Source organism: Rhodofomes roseus (genome assembly GCF_022264815.1).
Source record: "Rhodofomes roseus strain CIRM-BRFM 1785 chromosome Unknown C8Q71scaffold_40, whole genome shotgun sequence".
NCBI lineage: Eukaryota > Fungi > Basidiomycota > Agaricomycetes > Polyporales > Fomitopsidaceae > Rhodofomes > Rhodofomes roseus.
The window spans coordinates 90,164-114,618 of record NW_025952996.1 but is presented as its reverse complement, the minus strand read 5'-3'; the positions used below and the strand labels follow the sequence as shown (position 1 = coordinate 114,618).

Below are 24,455 nucleotides of genomic sequence, written 5' to 3'. Positions count from 1 at the left end.
GGGATTCAGTCACGTGATACACTCAACCGCGTCAACGTCAAAGTCCAACATTGACGACTTCTTCTCTCATCCCCACTCGTCTTACCCCTTGCTGCTTGCTGCTTCTGCTCCTCAACGTTTCAACCTTCAATATGCACAGAGCAAACAGGGACACTGAACGCTCTGGCCCACTCGGTCACGCCTCCGGCAGAGGCGCTGGTGAGCCTGCGCGCACGAAGGCCTCATCTCCGAGTCCAGAGGACACGGAGCGCATCCTGCAGCTGGCTGGGCGCGTCAAGGCCGTCCTCCAAGCGTCGATCGCCGACCACGATGAGGCCAAGGCAGCACTTCAACATGAGATTGTGAGTCTCACAATCAAACCATTCCACGACTGACAGGCAGCTCCCAGATCAACTCCTGGCCATGGATCCAAGCCTTGGCGGGCAAGGTAAAGCTGAACGCGCCGCTAATCCTTGGCTCGGCAATAGAGCAAGTGGGGTCCTATCAGGGCCGATACCAGCTCTCAGCCATCCGAGAGGATGACCCTTCGCTGGGACGGACCCTTCCCCTGCCCCATCTCAAAAAGGGTGTGGACTTCAGAAGACAGGCGGCGGAGCAAAAGGATTGGTGGAAGCAAGGTAAGTGTATTTCATCTCCGCTTCTAGCTCGTGCTGACGCCACACAAGCGGTGGATGTGGATATGGAGCCGCCTCAGGCTCCGGCAGGGCAAAAGGGAGAGCAAAAGCGGGATGCCCGCGTATCCAACCGTACGTAGCCCGTCTGTTCAAACACGCGGTCAAATAACAGCCCCAACAGCCGTCCAGCAGCTCCCAGTCGAGAAAGCGGGGCAGAAGCATTCAAGAGAGGAAGAGACGAAGGGCCGCGACGAGCAGCAAGGCCGATCCGCACAGAAGCGGCCGCGATACAGCAAGCCAAAGTCCAAGCCGCTCGTCAGCAGCTCGTCGGAGGACGAAGATGCGCTCGCAAGGACGCGGTTCCTCCACGACAAGAGCGCAGGGAAACAGCCACAAGCGCCTGCCGAAACGCCGAAGCAGTACGAGGATGTGTCTGATGAAGAGGAAGAGGAAGAGGCAGAGGAAGATGCATTGGCGGGCAAGGGCGAGGCAGAGGAAGATGCATTGGCGGGCAAGGGCGCCGTGCAGCGCATGGTAAGTGCTCTTTACTTCTCTTCGTTGGTAGACTGAAACCTCTCTTAGCCAATACCCTGCGACCGCTGTCTCCGCGATGAGAAGCTCTGCACGTATTCGACGGCGAAGCCCTCTGGCCGCTGCGAACGATGCCGCGGTGGAAACGCGTGCTCACTGACCCCCCGCAGTGCGAGCACGAACCAGCCTTTCAAGAACAAGCAAGCTGGGGCCAAAGCGCAGGCTTGGCGGGCGTGGGCGCTGGCAAGGCAGAAGGTCAACCTTCCCGTCCCGGATCTGGCAGTTTGGGACGACACGCGAGAGTGCTGGATGGAAGACCTCATCACCTGGGACAATCGGTCGCCCTGGGTGCACGAGGAGCTCCAGGACTACCAGAAGTCTCGCCTGTTAGCTCAGGCAAGCGGCAAGGTCCACCTCATCGCCCGGCGTGGCAAGAATGCGCACGACGCTCCCAAGATGCAGGCGGCGCGGAAGAAGCCCTCCGGCGGCGGTAAGTCTGCCGAGGCAAAGAAGCCTGCCGAGGCGAAGAAACCTGCAGAGGCGAAGAAGCCTGCAGAGGCGAAGAAGCCTGCAGAGGCGAAGAAGCCTGCAGAGGCAGAGCAGCCTGCAGAGGCAGAGCAGCCTGCAGTGGCGGAGAGGCGGCCGAAGGAGGCGAAGAGGCCTGCAGAGGCGGAGAGGCCTGCAGAGGCGGAGAAGCCCGCAGAGGCGGAGAGGCGGCCGAAGGAGGCGAAGAGGCCTGCAGAGGCGGAGAAGCCCGCAGAGGCGGAGAGGCGGCCGAAGGAGGCGAAGAGGCCTGCAGAGGCGGAGAGGCGGCCGAAAGAGACGCAGAAGCCCGCCAAAGAGGCGGCTGCTGAGGCCGCACAAGGGCCCCAGAAACCGTTGGTGCCTGAGCAAGAGGCTCAAGAGCAGCCTGACGTCGAGATGCAGGACGCAACAGGAACTCAAGCAGTAAGTCTTGCAGCGGCTGTTAGATGTCCACTGACCGCTTCATGTGCACCATCAGGAAAAAACATTCTGTCTTAAGTGGTCTTGTGGAGAGCAATAAGTGTCATTATGTGTCATTATGTGCCACAAGTGCTTAAGGTAAGTCGATTTCTTCATTTGTCTTAATTAAGTTCCATTAAGTAACCAAAGTAAACACTCATTCCAAGCAAGAATAATGTTTTTTCATCCTTACTGGGGTGACTTCTCTCATGATTCTGCTGTGTTTGTGCATATGCTGTCATAACAGGCATCCCAGATGCAAAAATGTTGCCCAAAATAATCTGCCATTTCCCGGAATTGAACCCCTGACCTGCTACACTAATTTCTCACACTCTCAGCACAAACTTCTGACCACTACACCATAGGTCCCTGTGCTTGTTCCCTTGCACAATAACCTATATTGACTATCTTTCTGGACTTAGAGAAATCTGCCATTGCTGCCCCCTGTTAGCCCAGCCCCTGTGCATCCCTGGGCTCTCAGACTGGCCTCATTTCTTCTTGGCACTATCTGTTGCCTTGCAGACCTTGTGTAGACTCACAATTTGCTCAAGGCCAGGCTTCTTGTCTCACTTTGTATGCTTAAATGTTCTTTTTCTGTCTTTCGCCCTTAACAGGCCAAATATGTCCAAATCCTTGACAATATGACTTTGACCACATTGAGCAATCTGACATCTCATCATGCATATTTATTAGTTAAGAGGTCATTTGTCAACTAATGTCTACTTATGCATCTTAATCTGTAGTACTGAAGTTGCATATCCTCCAACTTGGGGAAAAGACAAATTTCTCAAAGGTGCTATAGTTCACTTAAGCGGTCTTCATGCACATAGTGCACTTAATTGAGGAACACAAGTTATGAAAGATTGAATAAGATTAGGTGCTCTTCATTCAAGACTGCTGAAGTTAGAAGTGTTTTTCCTGATGACAGGCCAACAAGCCCGCTGGTGCGGCAGATGGCAAAAAGCGGCGGCACCTCACCATCCCCACCATGACACCGTCTCCAGAGCAAGAAATCCCACGGCGCAGAAACAAGCAGCAGCCGTTTGCCTTTACGTTCACGGGGCCTTCCACTGGGCCTTCCACTGGGGCATCCGCGCACACTGCCTTCGCCCACCCGTCGCTTCCACACGCCGCACCTCCACTGCCGCCGCCGGCGTCCTCGCGCGATAGGGCCTTGCAGCTGCAGATCGAAGCCGCTCAGCTGCATGCGCCGTGCGCTGGACAGTTTGCTGGAATCTTCCAAGCGCTCCTGACCAAGATCGACACACAGGCGGACCGTCAGGACGAGCTCGAGAGGCTCTTGCGGCAAGTAGCCGGAGGAAAGACGCTTACACAGTCGTCTGGGGATCTGGAGGACCGGCTAGCCGCTGCCGAGGAGAAGCTGAAAGCTAAGGACGCTCGCCTGCAAGATTTGGAGGACGAGCTCAAGCGGCTGCGCGACGAGCTCAATGGCGTACGGGAGGACTCATACGCCCGCGAAGAACTGGAGGCGCGATGGCAGATGCAAGTCCAGTCTGTCAACCAAGGCCTCGAGGCCGTGGTGTCCCGTTACGAGGTCATGGAAAAGAGACGGGCGGCCCCATCTCCACCGCCTGTTCCCAAGCACGAGCAGAAGCGGGAGGACACGGTCATCAACCTCGTCACTCCGAGCCCGCCTCCCCGAACTCCCCCTGTCCCGACCCCGCCTCCCCGAACTCCCCCTGTCCCGACCCCGCCTCCCCGGACTCCCCCTGTCCCGACCCCTCCTCCCCGGACTCCGACCCCGCCTCCGCCTCCCCGGACCCCGCCTCCCCGGACCCCGCCTCCCCGGACCCCGCCTCCCCGGACTCCCCCGCAGGCCTGGAACCCGAACCCGTACCCTGCGCTGACATCCCCTGCTCCCGATGGTCGGGGCATCTTCTCGTCATCGCCGTTCTCTGAAGGACCTTCCTTCCTAACGATGCGGCAGTCGGACACCGACAGGTCCAACCATGACCTGGGCACTGGCGAAGAGGCGGTTGGGCAGGCACTTGAAGTCGAGGACGGCTCAGCTCGCCACCAGTCACCGCGCCGTGGGCTTCCCCGCAAAGCGAAGGCGCGGGCGGAGACCCATGTGATGGAGGAAGGCGAGTTGTCGAAATAGCGTCAGCACGTAGTTACCGTCTCTTCTTGTGTACTTGCATTCTCTCTGTTGCGTACTGTGCCGCTTGTAACAACTGAACCTGATGCGTATATACACTGATGACCAAGATTTACTGCTCCCAAGAAACATGCGCTCGATGAGACGTGTGCAAGAAGCGAGTACCAGTTTACCAGACCCGCTACAAGTCCAACTTCTGTGGAGCCCGCCTCTCCCTATGAGGCTGCTGCGACATGGCCTCGGGAGCCACTACAACGGTTCCGCTCCTAGGCTTCTTCGAGGGACGCAATGTAGACTCTGCCTCGTAGGCCTGAGGGCCATCTTCGTACGGTCGTCTGCGCGCCTTCGATGCTGATCCTCCCTGCGAAATGCTTCGAGACGCGGTAGGAACCTTTGCCATCTCTTCCAAGTCCATCGCCTGCCCGTCAGATGGGCGCAGCGTCTCAACCTGACCGGGAACGAGGGCCGCTTCTTGCACATGGGCTTTGGGGGCGGGCGAAGGCGACGACGCAGCAGAGAGAGCGGCACCAGGCAGAGGTGCACGAGGCAAGATGGAACGCATTGGCGAGAGAGGGCGTGGTGACAGGCTCTTAGGAACAGCAGGCAAGTTGGGAGTGATGGCAGGCGGCGCAGCGGGTGCCGGGGCTTTACCGAATACGTCCACAATCCGGGCGTTTGCAATAGGCTGAATAAGATCAAGCAGCATGTTGCTCGACGCAATGCCGAGTTGCGTCGCCACAACGAAAGGAGGTATCCCTGCCGAAGGTGGGTCGTCAGGGTCATTGACAAACTGGGCGCTATCGATGTCGCGGAGAGCAAGTCCGACAGCGAGGAGAACCTGTTCGACTTTGCGCAGCGCTGCTTTCCCCTCGGAGACCCATACAGTAGCGCGCAGATACGTGATAAGTGGGTCTAGCCCGCTGGAGGATTTGTGGACTTCCTGAGGAAGAGATTGTGAACCCCAACTCCATGACGCCCAAGGCACGCCCGGAATGGCAGGGGGGGTATAGGCGGGTCGCGGTTGGCGTCCAGGCTTGGCCGCAGCGATAATCGCGCGAGCATATTCGTTGCACAGAACCATGTACCGCCTGTCGGTCGACAGGGATCGCAAGAAGTTGACGCGCATACTCGGGCGAGCGGCTGAAGGGGCCATCCCATTAAAGGGCAGCTCTGCTGGGATGGGCTCGGCGGTCGCCGTTTGCGTGCTTGTGGGCTTCACGGCAGTCGACCCCTCAGAGGCGTCTCCTGCCTGCTCTTCAGTGTCATTCACTGAGGGCTCCGGTGAGGACCAGCTGGGAGACAACGATGGAGAGGGGGTCTCTGACGGTATGGCCTTCCTTGCTTTCTGCTTCCCTAAGGCTTTTGCAGACAGGTGCGGCGCAGCGAGCTGTTTCCCAGATTGGCCTGCCATTGTGCAGTCAGCAACGATTGACTGGACGCGGGCCAGCTATACGCACCGCTTCCAGATGCCATGTTCGCCCCCCCTGCCTGTGTCTGGGTTCCAGGTTGCTGAGCCATCCGCGTGCTGGCTGCTTGTTTGTCGACCGCCTGTCTCTCCTCCGCCTGTCTCTCATCCTCGCGCTGTCTCTCCGCTTCTCTCCTGGGTGCGTCCTTGATCCACCGTGCGAGCCATTCATCGTACCTTCCTGGCTGCACATCCTCAGGATCGTCAATAGCAGTGTCGCCGTCATCCTGCAACCAGCCCGACATCCGAAATGCTCTCCCTTCGTCCGTGTCTTGTAACTGCCCCCAGTATCGGATCAGTTCAATGCACTGCGATTTCCGGATCTTGGACGGCTCATCAAATTTTACGAAGTCCGGCCATGAGCCGTCTTCAATCCACAGGGACGTGTCGAGTGCCTTGGCGCGTTTCCAGGGGATATTCCGCTTCTTTCCATTAGAAGCCGCGGCTAGTCTCTTATTAGCGGCGCATGCTATCAAGGACATCGACGCTCACTGTGGTGATCATTGAGGAACTGTCGAACCATGAACTGCCACTCCTGCGCGGTCTTCATTTGAAGTGTGTCGAGCTCTTCAGGTGGAGGAATCCTCGGCAATCCCGTTGCCTCATCGGTGGCCAAGAGCGGACCAAATCCCGTCCTCTTCTGTGCTTTGCTCACATTGCCCGAACGCAAAACGGACTCCGCCTTCTTTCCCAATAAATCAGTAGCCCAATCCTCCCAGTCAGACCAGAGCTTCGTCGGATTCCAGTCAGGGTCATCGGCCACGTCCGAGAAGTTAGATGGTGCACCAAATTTGGCATTATGATCCATGCTGCCGCATCATCAGCATCAGTCCGAAGGATGAAAGGGAACACTGTACAGGCCCGCAACTGGTCCTTTATCCGTTGTGTTGCCCGCAAACAGGAAGCAGACGCGGACTCCGTTTTCAATCCACAACTTCTTGGCAAATGTCTCGCACTTCGTGTGGAGACTGCGACTCAACGTCCTAGTTCACGGCAGCTTGTTAAGCAAACAGGCATCCACCAAGAGGCCAACCCCAGATAGGCGGATCACTCACTTTGACGGAAGCACGGGCGGCTCCACGTTGCCGATATTCCCATGGATCAAGCCGCGGATCTCCTTACCCTGGGCCACATATTCCTTTTTCTCCGCAGGAGGTACGAGTGCCCAAAGCTCGTACGTCTTCGCCCTAAAGGCCCCGAACTGCTTCTTTTCCTTGCCACCGTACGCCGCTTCATATATCTCCTCCCGCTTCTCGCGCCGGAACACGTCCAAGCCGCGCGTGGTGCCGGAAACCCCTGTCTTCTGCTTCTTCTTCTTCCCCCCTTCCTTACAGTTCTGTGCGAGCCATTTCAGGACGGCCTAAACACGCGGTCAGCACGTTCAATGATCCAGAGACATCTTCCCTCACCGCCTTCTGTTGCTTCTCTGTCAATTGTTCCAAACTCTGCAGCGGCATGGTCTTGAGTTGCCCCAGGACATCGTCGACGACCTTTCTCCTGGCTGGCTCTTCGGCCAGGCGAAAGGCCGCCGTGTACGCCTCCATGGTGGCGAGCTGATCGTCCGCCCAAACTGTGAGTTTCTTCATGACGAGTGGGGAGATACACCACCTGCCACTGCCATCGGGTGAGCTCATATGCATTGCGATGGGCCGACATTCGCGTGGGCGATGGCACAGCAGCAATCAGAGGCAGCCCGACGGGGCATTATCTTTACGCCTTTGACCAGCTCCATGCGACACCTGTCCATTGACAATGGTCCTCCTTGCCTAGCTGCCAACGCCACTAGGGAAGTATCAACTGAATACAGGCAACGGTGCAATTGATCACATCCCTCCCGAGTTGTGGCCCCTCTTCCGAGTTGTGGCCCTTCTGTAGCAATTCGCTAGTCTCAATCCAGACGTCATAGAGGTGTGGCTGTCAAGCAGACTTCGAAAAACTCATGTTGGACGATGATGACGACACAAGGCACACTAAGACTGGTATGGCGAGGAACACATACAACAAACAACGACGGCGTTCATTTTGACCTGCAAGAGCCTTGCTCTCCTAGCAAGGGAGGCGTCCGTCAGGACTGCCTATTCCCCCATGCGCCCCAATTCCTTGGACCCGTCCCCAACATATTTTAGCCAATTCTGCTCCACCAGGGTGTTGATGAGAACCTCGACCGCATCGTCTTGCCCGTCCCAGGTGAGGACTAGAAGGGTCCACGTGTAGCGCTTGCCGTCGCGGGTGCGAAGCTCCTTTTTCACCAGGTGCCGCCCGTCGTCATGCCCGACGCTGGTGTCAAGATATGTACTGTGGTGAAACATCACCTAGTGTAAGTATTTCATGGCGGAGTTGGGAGCACTCACAACCGATTGTGGGAGTTTTCTGGGGTCCCAGGGATGCCCATGAGATGCGGCTCCATTGCCGTTAGGTGCGCGGAGATCCCTATGAGCAACGTCGGCGTGTCGCGGATGCGGAGGGTAGACCCAGCATCGAACATGGTGGGTTTGGGTTGACGATGGGAATATACGAACTAAGGTTTCCACCACTCCAAGGCGATTGAAACTGAGCTGAATGCACTTCAGCGACAGACGTGACATATGGGCACAGATCGCACGATTTGACACGTTTATGTCAGGACAGATCCAAGGATGGACCCGCTTGTCAAACGGCGGTCCTGATTAAGAGACGGTACCTCCATACTCGAAATGCCGCCAGCGATGGCGTGCCAGCCTTGCTCGGACGTTTTGCGTGAGCGTCTTCAAAATTTCGTTCTTCTTTTTTGTCTTGCTGAATGCGTTCACAAGTACTAGGCTGATTGAAGCAGATTGGCCGTGCATCATACTATGGAGCCGCCCGCATCCGCACCCCCGCAAGGCCCGCACTCAGCTGTCTGGCAGATAAACGTAGAGGAGGCGGTCGCGGCGCGCCAGTTCTCACGGTTCGGACGTATGGACGTTCAAACGTTCAACGCGTACGTTCAACCGTTCACTTGTACATTTTTGCACGATGCTCGACTGGCTGTACATGGTCGCCGTCAAGTCGAGACGCACGTGCGCTATCGACCGGTGGCTAAATGGACGCCCCTCCTCCTCCTGAGGCGGGGTCAGGGCGCAGCTAAGTACGAACAGTATAATATATACGCAGGTCGCGTGAGGTGTCAGGTTGGACGATGATGACGACACAAGGCACACTAAGACTGGTATGGCGAGGAATGCAAACAACAAACAACGACAGTCGAAAGGGGTAGCGTTCATTTCGACCTGCGAGAGCCTTGCTCTCCGAGCAAGGGATTCTGAGCGGGAACGATGGAGAGATCCAATTTGGGAATGGAGTAACTGTTCTGTTGGAGAAGTGCGCGCTTAAGTGACCAACGCTTCTTGGCACTCCTCAAAAGGCAGGCGGACTGACAACGGTTTGGTAACGTGTGAGTCCACGTGCCACGTGCGACACTAAAATTGCTTGTTGACCCAAACCACCATGTCCGGGTCAGGAAAGCCACACAAGCTTCCTCGCAAATGGCAGGTCCTGGGCTCTACCCAGAGACTCAAATTTGTCCGCCCTGTGGCAACAAAGACGCGGAGAGGGGTTGACTACAAGATGGTGGAAATATCCAGGGCTGATGGTAATCAGCCTCTGATTCATCCACCCCCAATAGGCGATCTGCCGAGCCACGATCCACGGGATCCGATGGACCCCAGGAACCACATCGACGTTGCGGACCTTGTTGGCATCCATGGGCCACTGCCTAAGCGACCCAAAGACTCGGGATCAGTAGGTGCTAATCTATAGTTGTGGGTGCCTGTCCTGAAGCGCCCGACAGACACAGGCTGATTTCATGGACGCATGGTTGGCTTTACGGGAATCGTTCTTGGAGCGCCTAATCGAGCTTGAGGGTCCAAGAGAGAAGCGGAATTGTGCCGATTGCCGAGCAGAGTGGAGCCCGTGGCGCTGCATTGAATGCGTCGGCTCACCCAGTTTGTGCACCGACTGCTGTCGCCGACGACACGCAGCGAGTTATTTGCATCCCATAGAGAAATGGATCGCTCAAGAGGCGGATGAGGCAAATGTACGCTTCTTCTCGGACACAGACGGCAACGACAATAGCGACGACGGTGAAGCGGCGGACCCCATCCAGCAAGGCCCAATTGAATCAGAGGAGGGTGAGTCGGCCGCCTCTTCTCAGTCTCTTGAGCCCGTCTTATATCGTCCGGTTCAGGTTATTACGCACCAAGCTCTCTCTATGATGTCGGGATCCGAGTCTTCTTGGGTCACTTTGGGCAGTCGTGCCCTCTAGTCGCCATGTATGGCGGCACCCAACCATGTAAGCGGATTACAGTGGTCGACATCACCGGCGTGCACAGCATACGGGTTTCTCCATGTGTATGCCACACTGCTGAGCCTGAGGCTATGCAGCTTCTCTCCATAGGGCTCTATCCCGCCTCTGTCCTTGCACCCCGGACTGCTTTCACGTTCCGGGTACTCAACGACTTCTTGCTGGCCAACAAGATCTCAGGGAGTGCTGCCGAGAGCTACTATCAGCGTTTGCGCCGCCTGTCGAACCCCGCGTTTCCTCAAGCCGTGCCTGTGAGAGCGGAAGCTTTTCAATATGGCGCTGTCTGACTGTTTACAGGACCGCTACCGCGAGCTTCTGCGTGTCAGCCGACAGTGGCGAAACCTCAAATATCGCAAATGGAATGGCTTTGGTCACGAACGAGGGCCAGTGGGTCCCGGTGAGCTTGCGCTGGGATGTGTGGCCTGTCCAATGCCCGGAGTCAACCTCAAGGCAGGTTGGGAACAGGATCCCGATCGGTAAGCGCCCCGCTTGTTCGTTGCAGTCCGGGAGACAAGCCTTTTGCAGGTGGAAGTTTATGCAGACGTTTGTCATGGACGGCAACTTCAGCGCCGAGCATCTGAAGATGCGCTGCCCCGCGGATGATGTAGCCATCGGTGACGGGCATGGCTTCATGGTGACAGATGCACCGTACAAGAATCACCTCCAGGGCACATTGGAACAACGAGAGGTAGGTAGCTCAGCTCGGCGGTTTCTTAAGCTCATGGCACTCTAGCAATCAAGCTGTCACGCTCATCGTGCCGTCAATCAAGCCAATGCCGACCGCCATGACATGGAAGCTACAGGCATTGGCGCAGTTGCCTGTGGGCGACATGGTTGCTTCATCCCTCATGCGGTGGTGGATTTCCAGAAGGGGGAACGGTGAGTACAACATCCGTCGTCTGCTTGAAGAGGCTAGCTTAAAGGCTCCAGACAAATGAACATGGATTATGCGCTTTCCCAGGCGCTACGGCACCACACAGGCATCCAAACGTTTCTTATCATGTACGACATCGCATGTCAGTACAGCAAGAAGGTCCTGGCGAGGTTTGCTCAGGGCGCGCACCTCAGCTGGCCTGAGGCGGCTGACATATTTTGGGGAATTGGCCTGTTCCACATCCATGGCCACCAGCGCGACTGTTTACCAAAGTACTCGCCTTCATTCATTCCTGGCGCTGGACAGGTAGACGGCGAGATCATCGAGACATTATGGGCCCCGCTCAATCGGATATCGGGCAGCACACGCGCCATGGCAACATCTCATAGGAAAGAGGTCATCGACGACCATATGAATGACGCCAATTGGCGAAAGACAATCGGCATGGGTGTGTTTGCATTGCCGACACTGTCAGTCCCCCGCTTACCCAAAATGCAGTGAAGATGCTGTCTCGGAGGTTCATCCAGGCTGAGAAGCAACAGGAGCTGTGCCAAGAGCTGCTACAGGAACTCGAGGAGTCTAGTGACGCAGAACTGTTGGCCAAATGGAAGGAGCTTGAGATGAGAGCGCGGATGGAGAGAGGACGAGATCTGTCGGTCATGGAGTCCTATGAGGTCACCCAAGAGAAAGGTGCGCGCTTGTTGAATCGATATATCCGGGATGCAGTCTTGACAGTGATGCAGCCCCTGGTAAGAAGCAAATGCAGCTTCTGCTTGAACAAGAGGAGGGCAAACAGAAGGACAGCCCCGGATCTACGTCATGGCTGGCGGAGGGAATTTTGATCCAGGAGCAACAGTGGGTGCTGCAATCTGAGAGTCGGTATTGCGCTGATGTGAACAGGCTCGCTGTAAGCGCGCTGGCACGAAAGCTGAAGAAGCACGCCTTACTGGCGGACAGACTCCAGCTTGTGGAGAAGCGCAACAAATTGAAGCGAGCGGTGGATCGCTTTTCGAGCAAAGCAGCTGGCTACTGGAAGCAGGAAGATGATGAGGAGGCAGACGATGAAGCGGCCCGACACCCTGGGGCCTACGCCGGAGAGGAATGGGAGGATCTTGAAGAGGAACCTGATTTGGGCGAGGATCGCATAGTGATGGATGAACCTGAAGATGAGATATTGCCGGAGTCCATCTCACTTCTGCTGCCATCGACATTGGGGAAGGTGAGGTTGGAAGAGCTGGGGAAGGTCGAGATGGGTCGTCGGGAGCTCCGCCTGAGGGAGGGTCAGGCAAACGATGCCCTCCACCGACTTCGTATGGCCCTCGGCATGAAATCCGTTCTATTCCGCACAAAGGTTCGCCTCGCTAACAGCCAAAGGACGAAGACGAGAGCATACAAGGACGTCAGTGGAGTGACGAAGGTCATCACAGAGTGCGCCCGCCTGTACACCTTGGCTCGAACGGGCATGACACGGGTGCTGATGGGGGACGCCGAAGCGGCCAAAATGGAGAAGCAGTTCAAAGACTATCACAAGGCCATGGGTCGGGACTCATCACAGCAAAAGGGGGTGGGAAGCTCTGGGCAGCCATCGCAGCCGAACAGCAGTGCCCAGGTGGAAGCCAAGCAAGTGTTTCGTGAATGGCTGAAGACGCTGCCACCACAGCTGCAGCGATACCGACCTCTGACTAAAGAAGATCTCAAGACGACGACACACTTGCTAGACCACACAGAGCGGAAAAGCCGTCACAAAGAGCTATCGTGGATATGGGCAGTCGATGTGGGAGGGGATACGGAGAGCTCAGAGTGGCTAACAGAACGTGCGCGTCTTGCCTTACCGATCTGAGGAACGTGCTCATGGGCCCCCAGTGCACCGCGTGAACTGGCTGCGAGAGAAGGCCAAGTGCGACCGCTGGCGAGAGCAGCTGGTCCTGGTGGGTGAGGAGATGCAACAGACGGCCCGCTCATTCGAGTTCAAGGCCCGTCAGTGGAAGATGCGGTGTCACGGGAGTTCAGGACACCAAGCATATGCGCGGCGACAAGCGGCGCTGTGGCTCAGTCTAGCAGCGGATGCCCGTGCAGCCTACACAAAGCTGGCCACTTGAAGATCTGCATTTGGGTCTTTACAGTACAGTACATTGACCGCGAGGCTTTACATCGACCAACTATTGAATGTCTGCGGTTCGGACGGACAGGACAGGCAGAGCTACTGTCGTACAGGCGGGAAAACTCAGGTACCTGCCTCCATAGTGCAGCTTGTTTGACAGGTGGAACGATGGGTGAGAGACGGTAAATACAAATCACGCTATGTCAAGCAGACGCTTCACCGCATCTTGAGTAGACTCACATTCCGACGCAAGAGAGGCGGTGATGAGGTCCGGTCGATAGAATGGGTCAGTCACAGGTAGAAGAGGCGGCGGTTGGGCATCCCCATCCACCTCAGCTTGCAGGTTGCGGATGGCCATCGTGCATTGTCTTTGCATGACCGCAGCGACAATATTCCTCATGTGGATAGAGACCTTCAGAACGCGACCCAGGTCGGGGTCTGGGTGGCGCATGTCTGCACGCCGGGTGGCGCGATCTCAATGTTGTGCTGGTCACGCCGGGTGCTCCAACATGCTGTCGATCTCTGTCGACGCCTTTTCAATGGCTGAGCGGATGCAGCAATCTAAGTCAACCGCTGCTCTTCACAAGACGAGCCTCGTACCTGATAATGATGTCATTTTGGGTGCTTGTTTTAGTCTCTTGACGCTTGACTGTTGCAGTGACGGGATGATTGTTCGTGCACGTGAGGCTGCGAGGTTGTCTGAACTGAATAGCCGGTGGCACTGCACAGCTCCGCACCTCACATAGTGATCCGCACCGCTCGACGGCCGATCTGCGGAGTCGGGTAATTGCAAATGCAACATGCACGTCTCCACGCTCTCCCGGTACAAAACAGGCAAGGATAGAGCACCCTCATTGGCCATCCGGTGATTAACCGGGCTTCCCAACACCGTGTCAAAGCCTCTAAGCCTGCTATTGGCGGCTACCAGTGCTTCGAAATATTGGATGGCGTTTCAACAGCAGGATTCCAACAGAAGCGGTGCTAAGTCGGCCGCGTGCTGCCCACATTTGGTCAGTACTACCCCCCAATTGGCATTGGTGTTTGCAGTCGGTTACGTAGAAAGAAGCGTTCAAGGTGGTTGTTGCATGGAAGGTTGTAAAAGGCGTAAGATGATACCCCGTTGGGCTGGCACTTTGAAACAGTTGGCGCCGCCCACGAATATTTCATGAACTGGCCCGAAAGTGTTGGCAAGTGGCATATCTCCTCAACTCGCTATGTCACTCCAAATCGTGCCCTGGGAGCCAGAGCAGCTCCCAACACTGCAGCGCTCAGAGTCAGTCGATGCGGACATTAACACCGGCAATGTGCCCCCGTCTCGGCCCGTGCTTCCGTCAAAGTGAGTGATCCGCCTATCTGGGGCTGGCCTCTTGGTGGATGCCTGTCTGTCTAACAAGCTGCCGTGAACTAGGATGTTGAATCGCAGTCTCAAAAAGAAGTGCGCGACATTTACCAAGAAGATGTGGCGTGAAAACGGGGTCCGCGTCTGCTTTCTGGTTGCGGCCAACACAACGGATATAGGACCAGTTGTGAGCCTGTCAGTCTCCCCTTTCATCCTTCGGCCACATGCTGATGATACGCAGCGTGGATCATAATGCCATAATTGGCGCACCATCTAACTTCTCGGATGTGACCCGTGACCCCAAGTGGAACTCGACGAACCTCTGGTCTGACTGGGAGAGGTTCGCCACTGATCTATTGGGAGAGAAGCCCCGGTCTGTTTTGGATGCGAGAGTAGCGCAGCAGAGGGCAGACTTCGGTCGGCTCTTTGCCACCGATGAGGCGACAGGATTGCCAATAATTCCCCCGCCTGAAGAGCTCGAAAAGCTTGAAACGAGGACGTCGCAAGAGTGGCAGACGATGGTTTACCAGTTCCTCGTTGAACATCACAGTGAGCGTCGATGTCCTGGATAGCGTGCACCGCTAATAAGAGACAAGCTGCTGCTTCTAATGGAAGAATGGGGTATGTCCCCTGGAAACACGCCAAGGCACTCGGCACGTCCCTGTGGCTCAAAGGCGGCTTATGGCCCGACTTCGTCACATTCGATGAGCCGCATAGTATCAAGAAGGCTCACTGCATTCAACTGATCCGGCACTGGGGGCAGTTACAAAACGAAGGGAGAGCATTTAGGATGTCGGGGTGGCTTGCATCTGATGCCAAGCACGGCATGCAGCCTCCCATGTACGATGAGTGGGCCACACGGGACGCGCAGAGGAGAGAGGCCGAGAGACAGGCCGAGAGACAGGTGGCCGAAGAACAGGCGGCCGCAGACCAGGCGGCCGAAGAACAGGCGGCCGCAGAACAGGCGGCCGAAGAACAGGCAGCCGAAGAACAGGCGGCCGAGAGGCAGGCGGCCGAAGAACAGGCGGCCGAACAGGCGGCCGAAGAACAGGCGGCCGAGAGACAGGCGGCCGAAGAACAGGCGGCCGAAGAACAGGCGGCGGTCAGAACGTGGATTGCTGATCATAGACAGGCGGCCGAGAAACAGGCGGTCGAAGGACTGCCAGCCGAAGAACAGGCGGCGGCCAGAACGTGGATTGGTCAGCGAAGACAGGCGGCCGACAGACAGGCAGACGAAGGAGAGGTGGCGGAGAGACAGGCGGCGGTGGCCAGAACGTGGATCGCTCATCAAAGACAGGCGGCCGAGAGACAGGCTGTCGAAGGATTGCCTGCCGAAAGACAGGCGGCGGCCAGACAGACGGCGGTCAGAACGTGGATCGTTCAGCAAAGACAGGCGGCCGAAAGACAGGCAGCTGAAGGACAGGCAGAGGTGGTGAGCGCGGCGTATGGAAGCAGTGCATATGGCCGGCTGATGGCAGACCGCCCTCTGGAACAGCCCACCCCGCCGTGCCCGTTGGAGTTGTCGATCGCAAGGTTCCCCTTCGTGTCGGGAGATGCCGCCTTGCCGCCCTCCTCTCCACCCCGACCTCGTGGGGCGCCGCCGCCCGGGTTTTCCTGGGCACAGTTCCCCTCTACGCCGCCCGTGCAGCTTCCGCGAGCTGCAGCGGAGTCCGTCAGTTCAAGTTCGTCTGGGTCATCGACCGTGCGCTCTGGCAATGAAGTCCGTCACTCTGGAAAGAAGCGGCTGCTCCTGGACGATGCCCCAGCCACGTCGCCACCGCGACATTTCAAGAGGCCGAGAAGCGGAAGGGCTGTCGAAGAGCAGTGCAGCAACACCGTCTCATAAAGTAGAGGTTGGCGGTTTCTTGATTAGTCGTTCCCATCTTCCGACGCTTCTTGGCCGCCGTGGATGTTTGTAAGAACAAGAAGTGACTTAATAGACGAATTTCGAGACAGCGAATGCATTAACATGTACATAGCAGAAGAGATGGTTTGAGGTAATACATGTCCTAGTACGTTCCCAGCAGACGCTTCACATTCTCTTGATTGCACCAAGACACCTTAGGTGCCCCAGCATACTCACACACTCGGTCCTTCATGAACCAGGCGAAGGAGATGCGGTCCCCTACGAACTTCTCAACCGAGTGCGGGAGCATACGCGCGCAAAACGCCAGCACACTGCCAGGCGGTTGCTGGAAGTCGACCGGCAGAGTGGGAAGAATGATGTGGCCACCGGTGTAATCGCCAATTGAAGCAATGACATCGAAAGCAGGGTACGGCGCACCGGGGTCCGTATGCAACGGGCTCACTCGGTTGTTGATCACCTGCAGGGCCGTGAAGCAGGAAGGCCAATGAGCGAGCACCTCGCGGAGTGGTTCCGCATTCCCCAAGGTTTGGTGCGCCCGTACGCCTATCTGGAACTGCTCTGGGTGGATGACAGACAGGATGGCTGCCATCAGGGCATTCGTCTCCGCCATCTCGTCGAGGAAGTGGAGCCCGGACTCCCGCTTGTCTCCGCTCAACGTTGCAGAAGTGGTAGGCTTTTCAGACTGCTGACCGTTAAGTATTGTGCATAGGAAGATAGTTCAAAACATACCGGGCTTCCTATTGGATACCAGGCGGGAGCAAACGTCGGGGCACCAAGAGGCGCAGCCGGGTTAGGAGGTTGAATGAAGTTTTGTTCATTGCGTCGCCAGCTGGGCTTCGATTCGCCTGGTATAGGCTTATTCGCACTGAACTGCTGGCGCGCACCTGCCATGGCCGTTTTCATCGCGGCCTCCATAGCCTCGTTAAGGTTGCAACAAATTGCTAAACATCATGTGCTTACCTGACGTTTATGCGTGAGGATATTGGGAAGGTACCATGCGAGTATATTCCCAAACTTGTCGACCACCGTGCAAGGCGCGGTATAGGCGGATTGACTTCGGCCGTAGCAGCGTCCATAGCGGCGGAGTTCGCGGTCAATAGCGGGGTCCGCAGTTCCTTTGGACTCCTGCAGACGAGCGCAGTAACGATCTGCATCTATGTCTCGGGCAATGACTGGCCCCCAATGAGCTGCTGCTGGGGCGATGGTGTCGACACTTACCGACAGAACTGAAGGCATTTGCTATGAGAGCAGCGGCGTACCCACAGTCCGCCACAAGAGAGGCCGATATAAGATCAGGCCGATAAAATGAATCCGTCGAGGGCAAAAGAGGCGGCATCTTGATATCGTCCTCGCCTTCGGCCTGCAGCTTGCGACAGGCAATCACGAACTCTCTATGCATGACCGCCGCAACAACCCTCACGAGGTCAGTGGCTGAGCGCATGCAACAATCTGTCAACCGCCGTGCTTGACATGGCAAGTTTCGTACCTGACAGCGTGGCCATTTCGAATCCTTGGAGCGTGGCCATTTCGAATCCTTGGATGGGCTTCTGAGGAGCAGTGACGGACAAGAGCAAGAGGTGAGAGCAGGTTGTCATCAACGGGCCAGACGCCACTTGGCCTGATTGATCGGCCCGATAAGCTTTCGCGATTGCCTGTCATTCCCAATGACAAACTGGTTTGCGAACTGCTAGTCTCGATCCAGACGTTATAGAGGTGCATGCGCAGGTGTCAGCGGACTTCGAGAAACTCATACCACAGCCACCTCCATAACTGGCTGTGGCCTGACATCTATGCCCTTGTTGCGCTTCTGCGCAAAGGGAGGAGTTCTCAATGTAAACAATCCGAGCACGAATGACATTACAGAACACATACTATCTGACACGTGAGTCTCTTTTCAATCGCATGTGATGGGATTCTACTGAATGAATGTTGGGGATCGTAACGCAAGAAGGACAAGAAAGAAAACAAGAAGACGACCGCGGTTGGGCGAAAGCCTGTGCCCGAAGGGCGCGGCGATCCGACACAAGTCCCGTGTTGTCCGATGGCGACCTGTGGTGGCCCGAGTCAGCCGCGAGGGCGGGATGGGCCACGAAAGGGTGTGGTGAGGTGGGTACTCGAGCACAAAACTCGTGAACGCTACGGATGTATGATTGTATGTACTACTGACAAATGTGGAGAATTGATCAAGGAAGGCGCGATTCTTGCAATTGCTACACTGCGGTGCATACTTGATTAACCCATCGTGGTGATAGGAAATGCTTAAAGACACTATCGGCGTACCTCTCTTCATGGTGCGCCACCTCAGAGACATAGTGCACCCTCTGCGGCCCAGGCGACTCTGGCGAGAGTATCTTGAGTCTCCGTTGCTGCCCGCTGCACCTGCGCCAGGTGCTCATGAACCGGCTGCCTCTCTCCCGGTTTCAAGAAATTCGTCCATGGCCACGGTGTGTCTCGGACTGCGCTATGACAAGCCTGTACTATGTAAATGCGTGTCCTATTGTTGACTTTGTCAACTCACTGGTTCTGGTATCATTAGAGGCTCGCCGACTGCTCCGAACGATATTGGCTGAGGATGGTATGCGGCGATCATTGGGGGGAAAATGTTTAGCCAAGTTCCAGAAGCGTTGAAGGTTTGCCATCGCTCCTTCCAGCTAAGGCGGGCGTTCTGGCGGTCGATCAACAAGATACAGTCTTGCCCCACATCCCCCTTCAACTCGAATGCCACCCAGATGCTCGAAGCTGCCACCGCTGTAACCAATTTTCCACAAAATGGTCTGACCTCTTCCGCTGCGGCTGGGATTAACGCGACCTCCATGCCACTCTGAATGCAGCATGGAGGGGGTCCGATGATGGTGACGATGGATCCTCCTTCCACATCCTCCTTAGATTTCGTTAGGAAGCGTATGTCCATGCGGGTGTAACTTTCCGCAGCTAGTGGAAGAGACAGAATTGAAGAGTGGATGTCTAGCGAAGGGGCTGGGTTCAACATGGTTGTAGCAGAAGATCAGGGGGGGATGATATGGCCTGGCCGCCAGTGGTTTGACGTTCCTTTTAACAAATCTGAACCGAGCAGTGGCGTTAGAGGAGGAAACCGCTTGACCTAAAAAGGGAGTGGAGGGTGGGGTCTCAAAAGCTTATAGTGCCGAGCAGGCAGTCTGCTGAAGGTGGCGGGCCCACTGCGTGCCATTTGCGACGCGACATGGTCGTTGAGACAAAGAATGGAAAATTGCCCAGACACACATGCTGGGACCACATGTACTACCGCATGGTCGGCAAAGGTTCTACATCATGCTTATACACGTTGCAGTGCTTGCCGACCGGACCCAGCAGCCGAAGTGTACCGCTTGTCTGGCCAGGTGGTCACTGTGGGAAGGAGGCAGATGCGCGACTTAGTCTTTCACAGAACAAGCGGACCTATGATCATGAGATCCGTCTATCAACAAGCATTGTGCATTTTTAAGAGACCGCCCCATTTCATACGAGCAACGTCATCAGAGTAAGTTGCGGGGCAGAAGGACGTCTGTCTACTGGCACATTGAACCAACTGTACTGCACAATATCCAATGCGATAAGCGGTCATCTGTCTCTTGTTAGGTGTCGCCAATGTCGGAACCCGCGCTCCCGACCACCCGCTCATCATGTCTCCGCCTCTTCGATGTCCGCCTCTTCGATGTCCGCCTCTTCCATCTCCGCCTCTTCCATCTCCGCATCCCAGCCGCTGCCAGCATCGTAGGCTTCATAGCCGCAGCCCTCACTACCGCTGGCATTGTCTTCACCGTCCTCACTGCCGCTGGCACCGTCTTCATCGTCATTTTCATTGACGAGGTCGCTAAGCCACTGCATGGAGCCACTGGCAAGCCTTTCGTCTCCAGATGGATCGGCGTGCTGAGACTTATTGTCGTTCACGAGGGCGACAAGCCAACGCAAGACATATTCATCTTGGACGGGAGAGGCCTGGGCGTAGAGGGTCCACGTGCGCCGCTTGCCGTCCTTCGTGATGACTTCCTTTCGGAGCACGTGCTGGCCCACCATATGTACGAGCATGACCCTATGGTCAAGGCTGTAGTGATATGTCAGTTTGTGCATGCAAGTCAATAGAACTGCCTACATATCATTTTCCTCCACTTCGTCAAAGCCCTTGAACCAGGGCTGAATGGCTTCTACTGACAGTTGGAGGAGTTGGAACAGCACGTAAAGGTTGTCGTGCCAAACATAGGAGTCGCGGTTGCACATGGTGGGTTGGTTGTTCGTTGTTGAGATGCATGTACATAAGGTTTGTGCCACCCCAAGGCAATTGAAACTGAGATAAATTTGACCGTACAATGGCAGACCCATTACCATATAGCCTCAGCTTCTCTGCACGTCAGTGACGGCATCGAGATGCAACCCGAGCAACCCGCCTGATGCGTTCTGTCAAGAAGCAAAAGGTGAAGAAGCGAAAGTCTGTGGCCTGGTCTTTACGCTGCTTTGATCTTTCAAGTCGCCATGTAGATGGCGCACCGGCGCACCAGAAACACGCGGACTGCCAACAAGCGGACCAGCAATGAGCGGGCCAGCAACAAGCGTGCCAGCAACGGGGAGACCAGCAACGGGCGGGCCACCTACAAGCGGAACCCAACAAGAGCTTCATTTACATCCTATGTCGCCGAAGGTTATAGAATGTCCAATGTATGAAATGGCTTGCAAAGGCGAGGTTGGCCTCGGGTAAATATAGAAAGGCTTACAAAGGCGAGGATCGCCTCGCGTATATATGGAAAGGCTTACAAAGGCGAGGATCGCCTCGCGTATATATAGAAAGGCTTACAAAGGCGAGGATCGTCTCGCGTATATAAGAAGGGCCGACAGATTTGCGAACGACATGCCTTGTGTGCCGTCTCTTTCCCCGCTCCCTCTCCAGGGCTGTAGCTGGCCATCCGTCTTCACATTCAATACCGAGATATGGGAACATATTGAGAGTCGATCTCTCGATATGTTTTCCATATCTCGGTACTGAACATGCAGGCACTTGGACAGTTGAAGGTGAAAGCACCGTTCAGGGAGATTTGGAACGACGTGTTGCCCTCTCCAGGGCTGTAGCTGGCCATGCGTCTTCACATTCTATGCCGAGGAACGGGAACATATTCTGTACCTCGGTATTGAACGCAGGCACTTGGACAGTTGAAGGGGAATGCACCGTTCAGGGAGATTTGGAACGACGTGTTGCCCTCTCCAGGGCTGTAGCTGGCCATGTGTCTTCACATTCAATACCGAGGAAGGGGAACATATTGAGAGCCAATATGTTTTCCCTACCTCGGTATTGAACATGCAGGCACTTGGACAGTTGAAGGTGAAAGCACCTTTCAGGGAGATTTGGAAGGACGTGGCTGTCGCGCGAGGCGACGACTGTTTGGGTCTGAGCGACTCGCTTGCAGCAGATGGTGAATGGCGTGCATGTAGGTTTGCAACAAAGCAAATGGGGCCGAGCCCTTGTACGATAATTGCGGGCAATAGAAATACATGTCCATTGTGCTACATCAAGAACCTTTGTCCGCTTATGTGCAATTCAAACGGGCGCGGCCCAATGATGTTTGTCTATCAAGAAACAAAGGCATCTGTTGTGGAGTGCAACAACAGTCTTTCCGCCGCTCTGACGTCTCCAGGTGACATGGGACACCCGACAAGCAGGCCACCTACAAGCGGGACACCTACAAGCGGAGCCCTACAAGCGGAACCCTACAAGTGGATGCCAACAAGCGGATATATATCCACAAGCGGCCTACCACAAGGGATGTCGGGTATTATGATGCCGACACCCCACGACCGCAATAATACTCTACTCATACAATCTCTTAGAGATACGGACCAGAATGGACACCTTCGATATGATACACATCACGTATTGTGTTTACTTACTGTAGATAGTTACACCGTGCTTTGGCGCGCTATGTTCGCCTGTCGCGCAGTATGATTACAAAGAGCTTCTCTCTCTCTCGACCGAACACTTGAGTCAGTACTCCCGGCCGAGCCCATCCCCATCTGTCAGGCCAGCCCTGCGCCTGCCTATCTCGTTTCCGACCAACGACCAATTGAGGCCTCAGCCAAGCATCGGCTGACCAATGCATATACGCTCAGGGAAGATAAGCACCACCGCTACCATGCCCCCGTCGTACGCCGGCCGAGCCTATGAACGTCAGCCTGGCTGACGATCCATCCGCCTATTCGTTCCAAAACAGCCGGCAATACTGACATCTCACCAGTTAGCTGGCCAATGCACCCACAAGGCACGACAAGCGGCACTAGCTACGTCCTTGGCCGAGACCAATGCCGATAGGCGGCACCAACTCACTGCCCACTTAACATGTCAAGCCTAACAGCCAGCCCATTACCGAGGCTAATTCTGCTGAATGCTGAATGGGCTCAACCAACATCGGTCAGGGAATGGCCATTGTTTCAACGACCACCAGCCCACCCAAAGCTATTCACGCGGCCAAGCTGAGCTTGCCGTAAGGACATTGCACTAGCCGGCATGCCTCAGCCTATGGCCGGTTAATCGCCTGATGGGATTCCAGCCGTCCAATGGCCTTTGGAGCAGCCGGCAGAGACTCGCCCATGGCGTCTAGGCTCGCACCCTCTACAGGCCGTTCACACCGCTTATGGTTAGCGGTCGGCCGACACATGGTCGTTGGAGAAGCTGACGCCCGATGTTCAGGCAGGTTAAAGTCATCGGCCTTCGTCGGCTAGTCTATCCTCTTGAGAATTTGGACATGTCGGGCCATCTATGAGCTTAGGCAATTCCGCTGAATGGGCTCGCAGATGTTAGCTGAAAGGCTATACTCATGGCAAATAGGTGAAGTTGTGGGTGAGTATAAGGACAAGAGTGGGAGAGTCAAAATGCGGAAAAGCAAAATAAGCGGAACAGCAAAGAAGCGGAACAGCAAAGAAGCGGAACAGCAAAGAAGCGGAAAAGCGGACAGTGTATAACAGTCGAAGAGTGGAAGAGCAAACAAGCGGACAAGTGAGAAAGCGGAATCAGTGGAAATGTAGAATAAGCGGAGGTGCAGGATAAGCAAAAATGCGGAATAAGCGGAGGTGTAGAATAAGCGGAGGTGCAGAATAAGCGAAAATGCGGAATAAGCGGAGATGCGGAATAAGCGAAAATGCGGAATAAGCGGAGGTGTAGAAGAAGCGAAAATGCAGAATAAGCGAAAATGCGGAATAAGCGAAAATGCGGAATAAGCGGAGGTGTAGAATAAGCGAAAATGTGGAATAAGCGGAGGTGTAGAATAAGCGGAGGTGCAGAATAAGCGGAAATGCAGAATAAGCAAACAACACATAGGCAACTTCGCAAGCAAGCAAAAGGATAGGAGAAGTTGAACAATTTTCACTTATTCCGCCCGCTCATTCCGCCTGCTTATTCCGCATTTTCGCTTATTCTACATTTTCTGCACCTCCGCTTATTCTACACCTCCGCTTATTCCGCATTTTCGCTTATTCTGCATTTTCGCTTATTCCACATTTTCGCTTATTCTGCACCTCCACTTATTCTACACCTCCGCTTATTCTGCATTTTCGCTTATTCTACACCTCCGCTTATTCCACCTTTCTACTTCCTTGCTGTCCCGCTGATCAACTCTTTCACTCTCTTGTCCTTTTGCCCACTTGCCAAGGTGCTTATCTGTTTTCCTCTTCTTTGCTGCTGCACTTTTCCGCTTTTTTGCTTGTCCGCTTTCTTCATTCTCCTGCTCTTCTACTCACTCTTATGTTGTTTTGCTTACTGACCCTTCATCAATACCTGAACCTGCAGAGACCTGTAAGAGCTGCAGATGACCCATACCTGCTGGGTACGTGGCCCTGAATGGTGAGGCTACTAATTGGAAGGCCACAGTGTGTATTACAGTACATGCCTCATGCATTGTGCAATGTACAAGAGTCAATCAAACAGGGCTGCTGCTGCTGTTCCTGGAAGAAACATGCCAGTGTTGTATCACAAACACAGACAGCTAGCATATGATCACACAAGGCTGGCCAGTGACAAGCAGCATGCTACTTGGTGCTAGGTGATCTATTACCCTGCTGCATACACCTACTTGGCAAGACAAACAGATTGAAGGACAGACAGATCACTGACACACAGATTGGTACTGAGAAACAGATGTACAGAGACATGGATGTATCACAATGTCAGATAAATGGATTGATCAACACACAGATTGCTGACAATGTGAGAACAAGCAAAATATAATCCACAAGTGCAAGTGTCC

The 24,455-nt window shown here is 55.3% G+C and overlaps 5 protein-coding genes across 5 annotated transcripts; 3 read left to right on the top strand and 2 right to left on the bottom strand.

The window, feature by feature from the left end:
• Window positions 1-131: 131 nt before the first annotated feature.
• On the top strand, window positions 132-4,251 carry C8Q71DRAFT_863372 (uncharacterized protein; the record flags this gene model as incomplete). The annotated part of the gene is made up of 6 exons (XM_047928160.1): window positions 132-341; window positions 389-617; window positions 666-746; window positions 796-1,148; window positions 1,197-2,093; window positions 3,058-4,251. The coding sequence occupies 6 exons, from the start codon at window positions 132-134 to the stop codon at window positions 4,249-4,251; spliced, it is 2,964 nt and encodes a 987-aa protein (XP_047772783.1).
• Window positions 4,252-4,429: 178 nt separating this feature from the next.
• Window positions 4,430-7,299, bottom strand: C8Q71DRAFT_863371 (uncharacterized protein; the record flags this gene model as incomplete). The annotated part of the gene is made up of 6 exons (XM_047928159.1): window positions 4,430-5,652; window positions 5,706-6,158; window positions 6,206-6,522; window positions 6,571-6,696; window positions 6,769-7,073; window positions 7,123-7,299. The coding sequence occupies 6 exons, from the start codon at window positions 7,297-7,299 to the stop codon at window positions 4,430-4,432; spliced, it is 2,601 nt and encodes an 866-aa protein (XP_047772782.1).
• Window positions 7,300-7,788: 489 nt separating this feature from the next.
• Window positions 7,789-8,198, bottom strand: C8Q71DRAFT_728173 (uncharacterized protein; the record flags this gene model as incomplete). Its single annotated transcript, XM_047921927.1, has 2 exons — window positions 7,789-8,008; window positions 8,065-8,198. The coding sequence occupies 2 exons, from the start codon at window positions 8,196-8,198 to the stop codon at window positions 7,789-7,791; spliced, it is 354 nt and encodes a 117-aa protein (XP_047772781.1).
• Window positions 8,199-9,536: 1,338 nt separating this feature from the next.
• C8Q71DRAFT_718422 (uncharacterized protein) lies at window positions 9,537-13,007 on the top strand (the record flags this gene model as incomplete). The annotated part of the gene is made up of 11 exons (XM_047921228.1): window positions 9,537-9,861; window positions 9,996-10,285; window positions 10,332-10,510; window positions 10,560-10,722; window positions 10,768-10,913; window positions 10,965-11,356; window positions 11,407-11,598; window positions 11,652-11,763; window positions 11,809-12,379; window positions 12,530-12,722; window positions 12,772-13,007. The coding sequence occupies 11 exons, from the start codon at window positions 9,537-9,539 to the stop codon at window positions 13,005-13,007; spliced, it is 2,799 nt and encodes a 932-aa protein (XP_047772780.1).
• A 1,216-nt stretch (window positions 13,008-14,223) lies between these two features.
• Window positions 14,224-16,067, top strand: C8Q71DRAFT_728171 (uncharacterized protein; the record flags this gene model as incomplete). Its single annotated transcript, XM_047921926.1, has 5 exons — window positions 14,224-14,345; window positions 14,433-14,543; window positions 14,590-14,897; window positions 14,921-15,780; window positions 15,882-16,067. 5 exons carry the CDS (start codon window positions 14,224-14,226, stop codon window positions 16,065-16,067), a joined length of 1,587 nt encoding a protein of 528 aa, XP_047772779.1.
• Between the last annotated feature and the right edge of the window lie 8,388 nt (window positions 16,068-24,455).